Source organism: Schistocerca gregaria, chromosome 5 (assembly GCF_023897955.1).
Source record: "Schistocerca gregaria isolate iqSchGreg1 chromosome 5, iqSchGreg1.2, whole genome shotgun sequence".
Lineage (NCBI taxonomy): Eukaryota > Metazoa > Arthropoda > Insecta > Orthoptera > Acrididae > Schistocerca > Schistocerca gregaria.
Genome location: NC_064924.1, coordinates 148,424,364 through 148,439,393, shown reverse-complemented (window position 1 = coordinate 148,439,393; position 15,030 = coordinate 148,424,364). Strand labels below are relative to the sequence as shown.

The 15,030-nt window shown below is 44.6% G+C and overlaps 1 protein-coding gene across 1 annotated transcript in view; it reads left to right on the top strand.

Moving 5' to 3' along the window:
* LOC126273048 (monocarboxylate transporter 1-like) overlaps positions 1 to 15,030 on the top strand; it is a 107,732-nt gene that overhangs the window by 28,615 nt on the left and 64,087 nt on the right. Inside the window, exons 2-3 of the mRNA XM_049976445.1 lie at positions 7,415 to 7,512; positions 11,870 to 11,996. Of these exons, the coding sequence (XP_049832402.1) occupies positions 7,423 to 7,512; positions 11,870 to 11,996 (217 nt within the window). The 5' untranslated portion in view covers positions 7,415 to 7,422. The remainder of the gene's footprint in view (positions 1 to 7,414; positions 7,513 to 11,869; positions 11,997 to 15,030) is intronic.

Genomic DNA, 15,030 nt, shown 5'->3' with positions numbered 1-15,030 from the left:
GGAGAGAGAGAGAGAGACAGAGAGAGGGACCGCTATGTCGGATGACAACCAAAGGGGTCCTGCTATAAAACAAACAGCACTCCTGGCCATCACTCCAGGTTGTTGTTGTTGTTGTTGTGGTCTTCAGTCCTGAGACTGGTTTGATGCAGCTCTCCATGCTACTCCACCCTGTGCAAGCATCTTCTTCTCCCAGTACCTACTGCAGCCTACATCCTTCTGAATCTGCTTAGTGTATTCATCTCTTGGTCTCCCTCTACGATTTTTACCCTCCACACTGCCCTACGATACTAAATTGGTGATCCCTTGATGCCTCAACACATGTCCTACCAACCGATCCCTTCTTCTAGTCAAGTTGTGCCACAAACTTCTCTTCTCCCCAATCCTATTCAATACTTCCTCATTAGTTACATGATTTACCCATCTAATCTTCAGCATTCTTCTGTAGCACCACATTTCAAAAGCTTCTATTCTCTTCTTGTCCAAACTATTTATTGTCCATGTTTCACTTCCATACATGGCTACGCTCCATACAAATACTTTCAGGAATGACTTCCTGACACTTAAATCTATACTCGATGTTAAACAAATTTCTCTTCTTCAGAAACGTTTTCCTTGCCATTGCCAGTCTACATTTTATATCCTCTCTACTTCGACCATAATAAGTTATTTTGCTCCCCAAATAGCAAAATTCCTTTACTACTTTAAGTGTCTCATTTCCTAATCTAATTCCCTCAGCATCATCCGACTTAATTCGACTACGTTCCATTGACCTGGTTTTGCTTTTGTTGATGTTCATCTTATACCCTCCTTTCAAGACACTATCCATTCCATTCAACTGATCTTCCAAGTCCTTTGCTGTCTCTGACAGAATTACAATGTCATTGGCGAACCTCAAAGTTTTTATTTCTTCTCCATGGATTTTAATACCTACTCCGAATTTTTCTTTTGTTTCCTTCACTGTTTGCTCAATATACAGATTGAATAACATCGGGGAGAGACTACAACCCTGCCTCACTCCCTTCCCAACCACTACTTCCCTTTCATGTCCCTCGACTCTTATAACAGCCATCTGGTTTCTGTACTAATTGTAAATAGCCTTTCGCTCCCTGTATTTTACCCCTGCCAGCTTCAGAATTTGAAAGAGAGTATTCCAGTCAACATTGTCAAAATCTTTCTCTAAGTCTACAAATGCTAGAAACGTAGGTTTGCCTTTCCTTAATCTAGCTTCTAAGGTAAGTCGTAGGGTCAGTATTGCCTCACGTGTTACAACATTTCTACGGAATCCAAACTGATCTTCCCCGAGGTCGGCTTCTACCAGTTTTTCCATTCGTCTGTAAAGAATCCGCGTTAGTATTTTGCAGCCGTGACTTGTTAAACTGATAGTTCGGTAACTTTCACATTTATAAACACCTGCTTTCTTTGGGTTTGGAATTATTATATTCTTCTTGAAGTCTGAGGGTATTTCGCCTGTCTCATACATCTTGCTCACCAGATGGTAGAGTTTCGTCTGGACTGGCTCTCCCGAGGCTGTCAGTCGTTCTAATAGAATGTTGTCTACTCCCGGGGCCTTGTTTTGACTCAGGTCTTTCAGTGCTCTGTCAAACTCTTCACGCAGTATAATGTCTCCCATTCCATCTTCATCTACATCCTCTTCCATTTCCATAATATTGTCCTCAAGTACATCGCCTTTGTATAGACCCTCCTACTCCTTCCACCTTTCTGCTTTCCCTTCTTTGCATAGAACTGGGTTTCCATCTGAGTTTTTGATATTAATACAAGTGGCTCTCGTTTCTCTGAAGGTTTGTTTAATTTTCCTGTCGGCTGTATCTATCTTACCCCTAGTGAGATAAGCCTCTAAATCCTTACATTTGTCCTCTAGCCATGCCTGCTTAGCCATTTTGCACTTCCTGTTGATCTCATTTTTGAGACGTTTGTATTCCTTTTTGCCTGCTTCATTTACTGCATTTTTATATTTTCTCCTTTCATCAATTAAATTCTATATTTCTACTGTCACTCAAGGATTTCTACTAGCCCTCGTCTTTTTACCTACTTGATCCTCCGCTGCCTTCACTACTACATCCCTCAGAGCTACCCATTCTTCTTCTACTGTGCTTCTTTCTCCCATTCCTGTCAATTGTTCCCTTATGCTCTCCTTGAAAATCTGTACAACCTCTGGTTCTTTCAGTTTATCCAGATACCATGTCCTTAAATTCCCACCTTTTTGCAGTTTCTTCAGTTTTAATCTACAGGTAATAACCAATAGATTATGGTCAGAGTACACATCTGCCCCTGGAAGTGTCTTACAATTTAAAACCTGGTTCCTAAATCTCTGTCTTACCATTATATAATCTATCTGAGACCTGTCAGTATCTCCAGACTTCTTCCATGTATACAACCTTCTTTCATGATTCTTGAAGCAAGTGTTAGCTATGATTAAGCCGTGCTTTGTGCAAAATTCTACCAGGCGGCTTCCTCTTTCATTTCTTACCCCCAATCCATATTCACCTACTACGTTTCCTTCTCCACCTTTTCCTACTACCAAATTCTAGTCACCCATGACTATTAAATTTTCGTCTCCCTTCACAATCTGTGTAATTTCTTTTATTTCATCATACATTTCTTCAATCTCTTCGTTATCTGCAGAGCTAGTTGGCATGTAAACTTGTACTAGTGTAGTAGGCGTGGGCTTCGTATCTATGTTGGCCACAGTAATGCTTTCACTACGCTGTTTGTAGTAGCTTACCCGCATTCCTATTTTCCTATTCATTATTAAACCTACTCCTGCATTACCCCTATTTGATTTTGTGTTTATAGCCCTGTAGTCACCTGACCAGAAGTCTTGTTCCTCCTGCCACCGAACTTCACTAATTCCCACTATATCTAACTTTAACCTATCCATTTCCGTTTTTAAATTTTCGAACCTACCTGCCCAATTAAGGGATCTGACATTCCACGCTCCGATTCGTAGAACGCCAGTTTTCTTTCTGCTGATAACGACATCCTCTTGAGTAGTCCCCGCCCGGAGATCCGAATGGGGGACTATTTTACCTCCGGAATATTTTACCCAAGAGGACGCCATCATCATTTAACCATACAGTAAAGCTGCATACCCTCGGGAAAAATTACGGCTGTAGTTTCCCCTTGCTTTCAGCCGTTCCCAGTACCAGCACTGCAAGACAGTTTTGGTTAGTGTTACAAGGCCAGATCAGTCAATCATCCAGACTGTGGCCCTTGCAACTACTGAAAAGGCTGCTGCCCCTCTTCAGGAACCACATGTTTGTCTGGCCTCTCAACAGGTACCCCTCCGTTGTGGTTGCACCTACGGTACGGCTATCTGTATCTCCGCATTTCGGGGAGTCTCCAGAAACGTCCCGGCCAGTGACCGGGGCTTCATTCGAAGCAGGACTCATCACTGAAGACAATTCTACTCCAGTCATTGAGACCGAAGACGTGTTTGGAGGCACACCGTACAGAGGTGGGATACCAACCTGACTGTCGCTTCCCATACGACTCGACAACCAGAAATGATTGCCGTGCCGTTTCTTTTCGTAGCAGGACCTCTTTGGTTGTGATCCGCAACACTCTCGCAGTATACCGGTGATATTCTACGCCTGTTATTTTTTCCCTACACGGCAAGCCATCCTGGGATCACATCTCAGTAAGATAACGCGTGCCCGCATAGAGCGAGAGTTTCCACTTCTAGTCTTCGGGCTTGCCAAACCCTAGCTTGGCCAGCAAGGTCGCCGGATCTGACCTCAATTCTGAACGTTTGGAGTGATTTTGACGATATATAGTGCCAATTGGACATAATTTGCAGTGAAGACAATTCTACTCCAGTCAGTAAGATTCCAGAACAAAGACTTGCCTGTAGGCGTCGCGGACAGCGGTGAGATACCGGTCTGACACAGAAAGACATAAAACAACGTATAAATCAGTGTTAACCTGAAGAACTGCTAGCATAATGGCCAATATCGGACTAACACGTTGTTGACTTACTCAATTTGTGAAGCTATTTCTCTTCAATAAATCATCCGATTTTTCTGATAGTCTAATGACTTGTTTGTCTGTACATGTACATCACATCTACCGATTTCTGTCCCATTTGGATAAATCTCATTCTTATCTCATTCTTCATGCCAAGAAAAGTATACATTATAATTTTATTTTACTGAACTGAGAAGTTACCCTAGCTTTGAATTTCGCCTCCCAGAGAAAAAATTAAGAGCATTATACGTATCGAACGCGCGAGTGTTGTAATGAACTCTCTAAAATGTCTACATTAGGTAGTCGCATTCTCATTGTGGAGGAGTTAGGAGGAACTAACAGTAAACATTCAGTATGAAGAGGTACTCGCAACTTATACTTATTATATTACGTTGTAAGGCAATAGACATGCTTAGGTAATCAAATCGACACACGTTGGTATGTGGAGTCGGCTTGGTGAAACATGACACGAAGTCCAGTACGGAAAAAATAGGAAACTCATTGCAGGTATTACATTCGGAGGCCTAAAAGAGATAATCCTAGCGGTACCAAGAAACTAACGGGCAGGAGTGGACGGCTTTTCGTTGAGTTTCACCAATGTTTTCGATGTTCGACGAGAGGAAAAGCTGCGCCAACATTAGACGACCTGCTTTCCACTGACACTTTTCTCACTGCTTTCACAGATGACTTTGTACTACTTACCCTCAAGAAGAACAGCGTCAAGTCTACAACAAATGTGGAAATATTAACTCAGTCGACTCCCAACCGCTGACGTCTAGAAACATCTACACTCCTGGAAATGGAAAAAAGAACACATTGACACCGGTGTGTCAGACCCACCATACTTGCTCCGGACACTGCGAGACGGCTGTACAAGCAATGATCACACGCACGGCACAGCGGACACACCAGGAACCGCGGTGTTGGCCGTCGAATGGCGCTAGCTGCGCAGCATTTGTGCACCGCCGCCGTCAGTGTCAGCCAGTTTGCCGTGGCATACGGAGCTCCATCGCAGTCTTTAACACTGGCAGCATGCCGCGACAGCGTGGACGTGAACCGTATGTGCAGTTGACGGACTTTGAGCGAGGGCGTATAGTGGGCATGCGGGAGGCCGGGTGGACGTACCGAATTGCTCAAAACGTGGGGCGTGGGGTCACCACAGTACATCGATGTTGTCGCCAGTGGTCGGCGGAAGGTGGTAGGATCCTACGCAGTGCCGTAGGGGACCGCACCGCCACTTCCCAGCAAATTAGGGACACTGTTGCTCCTGGGGTATCGGCGAGGACCCTTCGAAACCGTCTCCATGAAGCTGGGCTACGGTCCCGCACACCGTTAGGCCGTCTTCCGCTCACGCCCCAACATCGTGCAGCCCGCCTCCAGTGGTGTCGCGACAGGCGTGAATGGAGGGACGAATGGAGACGTGTCGTCTTCAGCGATGAGAGTCGCTTCTGCCTTGGTGCCAATGATGGTCGTATGCGTGTTTGGCGCCGTGCAGGTGAGCGCCACAATCAGGACTGCACACAGGCACACAGGGCCAACACCCGGCATCATGGTGTGGGGAGCGATCTCCTACACTGGCCGTACACCTCTGGTGGTCGTCGAGGGGACACTGAATAGTGCACAGTACATCCAAACCGTCATCGAACCCATCGTTCTACCATTCCTAGACCGGCAAGGGAACTTGCTGTTCCAACAGGACAATGCACGTCCGCATGTATCCCGTGCCACCCAACGTGCTCTAGAAGGTGTAAGTCAACTACCCTGGCCAGCAAGATCTCCGGATCTGTCCCCCATTGAGCATGTTTGGGACTGGATGAAGCGTCGTCTCACGCGGTCTGCACGTCCAGCACGAACGTTGGTCCAACTGAGGCGCCAGGTGGAAATGGCATGGCAAGCCGTTCCACAGGACTACATCCAGCATCTCTACGATCGTCTCCATGGGAGAATAGCAGTCTGCATTGCTGCGAAAGGTGGATATACACTGTACTAGTGCCGACATTGTGCATGCTCTGTTGCCTGTGTCTATGTGCCTGTGGTTCTGTCAGTGTGATCATGTGATGTATCTGACCGCAGGAATGTGTCAATAAAGTTTCCCCTTCCTGGGACAATGAATTCACGGTGTTCTTATTTCAATTTCCAGGAGTGTATATCCCGTAAGTTTCTTGGAGCTGACAAAACTTTATTGAATTACTAGTGACTGAACGCACACACAACACCATCCATGTAGATAGGCAGCAGAAAAATGGATGACGCAGGAGCTAATGTCTATATTAAGCAATTTGTCAGACAAATATGTCCGTATCCAAATCCAAAGATGACTCCAATTATTTACTGTCAAGAAACTGCATAACCATCTTATCCTCCGTAAGACGTTTAAATGCAGAAGACTGCCTAAGATGCCTAGAGAAGCAACCCACAACATGAGGGATATGCCTCCAGTTTCCGTTACTTCAAGTCGAAGACGGTAAATTCTAGGTGGGAATGAAATGCCTGTAGCTGTAATCGCTGCCGGATTTCAGCTTTACTTTGATTACATCGAACTCTCTTTCACAGATTACGATCGATTGAAATTTTATTTGCCGTTCATCTTCACCAGTTTCCGTCACTATAGCTTGTCTAGCTCTCTGTCGGTGATAACAGAATATGATATGTCTGGTGTACCCACAGCCCTTTCTATGCTTAAAACCCATTTTAGCAATAATAGTAAATACTACAGAATGAGCCTGTACAGCATCTCAAGTAATAGCATAAACTCACACTATTAATCCTTTCCTTTATTATCACAACAGTAGACCCAACAGCGAACGCTAGTAACACGTGTATAATTGGAACTTCTCCCCTGTGTACATTAATAGATTCATATTTCTGTTCATTTTTTATAAAGATATTATTCGTTTCCCTTGTGCTTAATGCAAAAGAGAACATTTTGGTTCAAATGACTCTGAGCACTATGGGACTTAACACGTGAGGTCATCAGTGCCCTAGAACTTAGAACTATTTAAACCTAACTAACCTAAGGACATCACACACATCCGTGCCCGAGACAGGATTCGAACCTGCGACCGTTGCAGTCGCGCGGTTTCGGACTGAAGCGCCTAGAACTGCTCGGCCACCGCGGCCAGCGAACATTTTCCTGTCTGTGTCTTATGAATAAAGTATTGCAATGAACTGAACCCAAGATATATTTTAAAATGCCTCATTGTCCCTTAAGATACTATTAACATTGAGTTAGAGAAAACTCAGTGAATTTAATAACACAAATTACGTAAGTGCGAAAACTAGAACCTGTATGTACGTGAAAAAATATTGTCCCTTGTAAGGCAAGATTCAGTTCTTGCTCTGCAACTTTAGACCTTATCTTGGTGGTCTCGTTACAAACTGACGTTTTTAAACCACATAATTTTTTTGTTTTTTTTTGTTTTGTTTTCAGGAGCACACATGAAACAGCCGAGTGCAGCTGATTATGAGCTCATCCCACCTGATGGCGGATGGGGCTGGATGGTCGTCTTGGGTGTCGCCCTCAATACTGTAAGTTGAAACACCCAGTGGGAAGAAGTAAGCCAAACCAGTAATAACATCGATAATGAATGTCCTAATCCAGAACAACAAGTCAGTACCCAAATACCGTGTTATTAGCACTAGTACGAATCCATGCATGGTCCAGTCACATTAAAGCGACTACTGCCTACGTTCGACGTCCATATACAATAACCATTTACAGACGGCTGGTGGCAGCACTAGTAGTGAAGGGTATATAAAACACGTCTGGGAAACACAGACAACAGTGTACCTGAAATTCAATACGGCACGATCATTTGCTTGCGGGCCAACTATGGAAGTATTTGCGACACGGCTAAGTTTGTAAACTGTTCGCGAGCTGCCATGATAAAAGTGCAGCGTGTATGGCAAAATGTCGCTATCCAAAACTGGCTTCCAGGCAACGGTGGTGCATCACCGTCCACAGATGACAGAGGTGAACATTGGTTGTGGAGATCTGTTCTGTCGAATAGACGCGCAACAGTTGAGCAACCGACTGTCCACATGAACCAAGGAGCTACAAGCCGTGTCTCCTCAATGACCGTTCAGCGAATGTTGCTGCGTACGGACGTTCGCACCAGGCGCCTGCTTAATCGTCGACGAGGGATAGAATTTGGGCGCCACTACCACAATTAGACGTTCACAGAGACGTTTCATGGTCCAGCGGAGCGAAAGCAAACACCCTGCAACAATCGTCGGTACGGTTCAGATCGGAGGAGGAAATGAAGGCACAATGGGTCAAACCATGTTCACCCATGGGTGCGGTTTGTTTTCCTTCAGCATTTACCAGCAGGACAATGATACCTGTCACACAGCTTGCAACGTACATGCTTTGTTCGAAGAACACTAGGGTGAGTTTACTGTATTCCTCTGACCACCGAACTCGACGAATTTAAACCCAGTCAAGAATCTGTTGGACCACCTACATCAATCTGCTCGCACCATGGATGCTGAGCCAAGAAATCTCTCGCAGCTGGACACGGCATTGGAATCGGCATGGCTGCAGATCCCTGTCGTTACCTACCAGAACCTCACTGACACTCTGCCTGTACGTCCCGCTGCGATCCGTGCTGCAAAAGATAATTGATCAGGCTTTTGACAGGTGATCACATTAATTTGATTGGACAGCGTAGTTATGTGTAAATGATAGCAAACTATTAATTTTATTACGAAATTCAAAGGGAAATGGACAAGTAAGCACATATTGATGTGTAAATGTTCGAGTGGAACGAAACTGAGACCACTGTATAAATGACACAATGGAATTTTAACCGAATTGTCATAACCAAACTAAGAGTGAGAAATAGACTAATTTGGTGCCAAATTGATCAGCGTGATGTCTAGTTTTGCAAGGAAAGATTTACTTGCTCGAAATGAGTCAGGTTAATTACGAAAAACTTAATTAGTCATTAGCGGGAATTTTTTCAAATTTTCACCAAAAGAGTGGAAAATGTACAAGTGATGTGTGAAATTGACCAGCATGGGATCCAGATTCATATAGAAGATTTAACTGTTTGAAAGTAATGAGGGTAAATGAGTGAGAGTTAACTAGTAATTTGAGAGAATATTGCAATATTTCATGTACAGTTGCTGTTAGCTATGTACACGAAATGTCAAGAAGTTCATCAGTATTCTGTATAAAGCGTTACATCAATTCGATATTAAAGTGTCAAGAAAACATCCGAAAGAAATGTTGAAAAGGAAACGGTAAAATGTTTTGTGAAATGACTGGTCTAAAAATAGGAAATAAAACTGGTTAGAGAATAATTTGACGAACTTGCTCAAGCTGCTCTGAATCATCTACAGCAAATGAGGACGAGAATAAGATATCAGAGTTCAGAATTTTGCCTAGAATTTTAAATAGTACTAGTTGACAAAATAATACAGGGTTTTTCAAAAAGGTACGGCTTAACTTTCAGGAAACATTCCTCACACAGAAAGAAAGAAAATACACTCCTGGAAATGGAAAAAAGAACACATTGACACCGGTTTGTCAGACCCACCATACTTTCTCCGGACACTGCGAGACGGCTGTACAAGCAATGATCACACGCACGGCACAGCGGACACACCAGGAACCGCGGTGTTGGCCGTCGAATGGCGCTAGCTGCGCAGCATTTGTGCACCGCCGCCGTCAGTGTCAGCCAGTTTGCCGTGGCATACGGAGCTCCATCGCAGTCTTTAACACTGGTAGCATGCCGCGACAGCGTGGACGTGAACCGTATGTGCAGTTGACGGACTTTGAGCGAGGGCGTATAGTGGGCATGCGGGAGGCCGGGTTGACGTACCGCCGAATTGCTGAACACGTGGTGCGTGAGGTCTCCACAGTACATCGATGTTGTCGCCAGTGGTCGGCGGAAGGTGCACGTGCCCGTCGACCTGGGACCGGACCGCAGCGCCGCACGGATGCACACCAAGACCGTAGGATTCTACACAGTGCCGTAGGGGACCGCACCGCCACTTCCCAGCAAATTAGGGACACTGTTGCTCCTGGGGTATCGGCGAGGACCATTCGCAACCGTCTCCATGAAGCTGGGCTACGGTCCCGCACACCGTTAGGCTGTCTTCCGCTCACGCCCCAACATCGTGCAGCCCGCCTCCAGTGGTGTCGCGACAGGCCTGAATGGAGGGACGAATGGAGACGTGTCGTCTTCAGCGATGTGAGTCGCTTCTGCCTTGGTGCCAATGATGGCCGTAGGCGTGTTTGGCGCCGTGCAGGTGAGCGCCACAATCAGGACTGCATACTACTGAGGCACACAGGGCCAACACCCGGCATCATGGTGTGGGGAGCGATCTCCTACACTGGCCGTACACCTCTGGTGATCGTCCAGGGGACACTGAATAGTGCACGGTACATCCAAACCGTCATCGAACCCATCGTTCTACCATTCCTAGACCGGCAAGGGAACTTGCTGTTCCAACAGGACAATGCACGTCCGCAAGTATCCCGTGCCACCCAACGTGCTCTAGAATGTGTAAGTCAACTACCCTGGCCAGCAAGATCTCCGGATGTGTCCCCCATTGAGCATGTTTGGGATTGGATGAAGCGTCGTCTCACGCGGTCTGCACGTCCAGCACGAACGCTGGTCCAACTGAGGAGCCAGGTGGAAATGGCATGGCAAGCCGTTCCACAGGACTACATCCAGCATCTCTACGATCGTCTTCATGGGAGAATAGCAGCCTGCATTGCTGCGAAAGGTGGATGTACACTGTACTAGTGCCGACATTGTTCATGCTCTGTTGCCTGTGTCTATGTGCCTGTGGTTCTGTCAGTGTGATCATGTGATGTACCTGACCCAGGAATGTGTCAATAAAGTTTCCCCTTCCTGGGACAATGAATTCACGGTGTTCTTATTTCAATTTCCAGGAGTGTATGTTATGTGGACATGTGTCCGGAATCGCTTACTTTCCACGTTACAACTCATTTTATTACTTCTCTTAAAATCACATGGAATAGAAACACACAGCAACAGAACGTACCAGCGTGACTTCAAACACTTTGTTACAGGAAATGTTCAAAATGTCTTACGTTAGCGAGGATACATGCATCCACCCTCCGTCGCGTGGAATCCCTGATGCGCTGATGCAGCCCTGGAGAATGGCGTATTGTATCACAGCCGCCCACAATACAGCCACCTTGTACAGCAGCAACTTCTCTGACATTAGGGTTATCGTCAACTGCACGAAGAATTGCCTCGTCCATTGCAGGTGTCCTCGTCGTTCTAGGTCTTCCCCAGTAGCGAGTCATAGGCTGGAATGTTCCGTGCTCCCTAAGACGCCGATCAATTGCTTTGAACCTCCTCCTGTCGGGACACCTTCGTTCTGGAAATCTGTCTCGATACAAACGTACAGCGCCACGGCTATTACCCCGTGCTAATCCATACATCAAATGGGCATCTGCCAACTCCGCATTTGTAAACATTACACTGACCGCAAAACCACGTTCGTGATGAACACTAACCTGTTGATGCTACGTACTGATGTGCTTGATGCTAGTACTGTAGAGCAATGAGTCGCATGTCAAAACAAGCACCGAAGTCAACATTACCTTCCTTCAATTGGGCCAACTGGCGGTGAATCGAGGAAGTACAGTACATACTGACGAAACTAAAATGAGGTCTAACAAGGAAATAAGCAATTCCAGACACAAGTCCACATAACATCTTTTCTTTATTTGTGAGTGAGGAATGTTTCCTGAAAGTTTGGCCGTACCTTTTTGTAACACTCTGTAGTGGATTATGTCGACCGCACAATCTTATTTGCTGTAATTGATTTCGAGTATAATTCAGAGGCGCACCAAATGTTTTCTGACAGAATGCTTACTGGCTGCTGTTTTTTACGCCTACAGATGACCAGCATGTCCCTGGGTTCAGTTTTCAGCGTCCTCTTCGGAGACAAGCTGACAGAGATGGGACACAAAACAACCAGCGCTGCGGTTATCATGAGCATCAGAATGGCTGTCATGCAGTTCTCCGGTAAGTCAAGCGTCGTATTTTCTCTGTTCTCCAGCTTCAGAAATCGTAATATATCAAGAGAAACATTGCTGTTTGAAAATTAAATTCGTGGCGTCGTACACCTTGAGATCTGGACGGATGAGCGATATCCGATCTTGTAACCCTCTTTACGTATGTCAACTGAGATTACGGTGTTCGTAGTGTCAGCTTAAGCTAAAGGGAGAGAAGTAAGATTCGGAATTAAAATTTTGTCGACATTAAGATTATTAGTATTACAGTACTGGCTGCTTTTACTATTGGGGAAGAAAATCACCAGTAAGTTTCTTCAAGAGTCCAGCGTCTCCTTCGGAGTAAATTATTTAACGAAACAATGGAAAAAGCTCGAGGGCAGAACAATGTTTGAGTCTCATTTTTACGAAACGCAAGTATGGTGTCGAATCATCTTGTCCACCTCCTTCAGAAGCAATAGGTACGCGCGTAATGTTCGTAATTTACTGTTGGACAGTGCATTTCGGCTAACTGTGGCACAGGTACAAATCTCGGCGTCCAGTATTAACGCACTCCATGAAGTGTTCACACTAATGAGCTACCAGGGATTACTAACGTTTAATGTACTCAACCACATGTATGGGAAATTTCATATGAAAAGGGCAAAAGGTACGAAACAACTTCAGTTCAAAGATTTATTCTACAGATATACAAATACAAAATTACTAACCGAAGTAGCTCTGATTCATCAAAGGAAGACTTTAAGATATCCCACACAACGCACTGAACATCAGTAAATTTCGCGCATTGTATTTCACGTGACAACTGGGTGAAAATCATGCTGATCTGAGGACATGATGACGAACTGTTGAAGAGCACTTACAGCCTAATTTGAATAAACGAACACGTGGGTTGCACCTTTACTACACAAATGACAGGAATCGAAAATTTACTAACTGAAAGAACTGTAGAACAGCTATACCACGAACAATCGAGGAAGGACCTTTGTTGCTAGTACCAACCAAACAACGATGAAGAGTATCGCAATGCAGCCTGCATACCTCATTCTACAGGTGGTGCACCTCCAAGACGTCTCGTCGGATCGGAAAACAGAGAAACAGTGCCTTAGTGTCCCCACATCCTGCCCGGCACCCCTATCCACTCCCCCCCCCCCCCCTCCCATCCCCCACTCACAGCAATGCTGAGCCAGACCTTCAATTGTAACAGAACCTTCTGGGCAACAGTTATCTGTTCATCCTACCTACTCCTAAACAATAGTTCTATAGTATACACATACTAGGGCGTGATGATTAGGAAATATAAATTCACGGTCTGATCCAGCTTCTGTTTGCTGTGGCCTTAAAATCTTTAACGAAAAATGTAAGTTCGTTGTTGCACAATATTGCGCAACTGACGTACGGTTAGCAGCATAGGCGATTTTCCGATTCAAAACCACTAAACATTTACTGTTCTTGAACTTTAAGAGCCTTTTATTCGTTTCAACTATTTTCTACATTTCTCCATCTGTAGACATTGCGGCTAATTCAGATAATTATGAACACTGTGAGTCGCTCTCTAATCTTTCGAACGCCTCACGTGCTCCTGCAAGAAGTCACCGATACTTCTAACAGGCACAGCTGTCTAAGAGATGTCTTACACCTGATAATAGTGTTGCAACTGTCGAAACACGTTGTAGCTGCAATACAGACTTTTTCTTCCCATTTTTTTCAAATATATCTCACTTTAACAAACAACAACATGGTTTATTCATACTACATTGCAGGGTCAGTACGGACAGGCACAGAAACTAGCTTATTTATGTCTTTAGTCGATTGGGTGAATCTGCATGTTGCTTATATACAATGTAAAATTCCTGCAAACATAGCTGTTAAAGTAAACCTCCGTAAAATTGTCTCTGAGATGAAATACTTTAACAAGTTATTGATTTATGAGAAATATTTCGGCACCATTCGCTTGAAGAAGCAGGTCGAAAAGAACTTTCAAGAGATGTACTGTGATTAAAGATAAATACACTATATGAGACCTGAGATAGCGGAACACGTTTTTCCCGATAGACAGGCTCAGTGGTCACTGAACCAGACCAAAGTGGAACGAGGTACCAATTCACACAGATAAGTGACGCCAGCGCTGCACATTTGGATAACCCCCTTTACCCGTCTATCTCCTACCATCCCCCCTTCCTGCCCGTAATCATTATTTCGTGGCCGTTGCATCTGCAGCCACAGCACACTCACAAATCTTATCGTTGTGGGGTCAACGTCCGTTTTGCAGTGCGTCTGAGCTGCACAGCTTTATTCTCCTATTTGTTTGTTGAAACGTCTGGTTTCGCTGCTACACTGTTTCTCTATTAAGGGGATACTTTCCACATTTTCAACGTACATTAGCAAATAACTGGAAGAGATCTTGGTTTGACATTGAAATTACGTCGGCAGATGTCCTTCTGCTACTTACGTACGTGTTTACTGATACTTGTTAGCGAGATAACGCGCCTCGTACCAACACTTCTGATAAGAAACGTAAGAACTCCAAATCAGGTAATATTCCGATAGCTCACTTTGATAGCTTCAATATAATTGTGGAGATATCAAAATGAAATCGGTTTTGTACAACACTTCAAGTCGCATGGGAAATCGGAAAAGTACTCGAAAGAAGGAGAAATTAATCAGAAGCAGTTCAATGATAACTTCAAATGTTGTTCAGTTGATAACACTCTCGTGTAATATATCTCCATCGAAAAAATACACAAATTTAGTTCTCCTCGCTGCATAACTGGTCATATTTATTGTACTCCATCCCAGTAAGGGATAATCTGAATAACTGTTAAGTGCTTAACTGAATTTTGAAACGTTTTAGGACGCCATTATTTGGATTAGAGGCTCCGAAAAGCTATCTCCTTGCGGAAAGATTGACTAGTTAATAGGTGGTATAGCTGACCAATTTTGTTACGTAAAAATGTAAAATATAAATGTCGTATGGAATTGTTGGCTGTGATATCGCAAGTTGTGGAATTAGCAACAAGTCGAATAAGGTATTCTTTCTCCGAGCA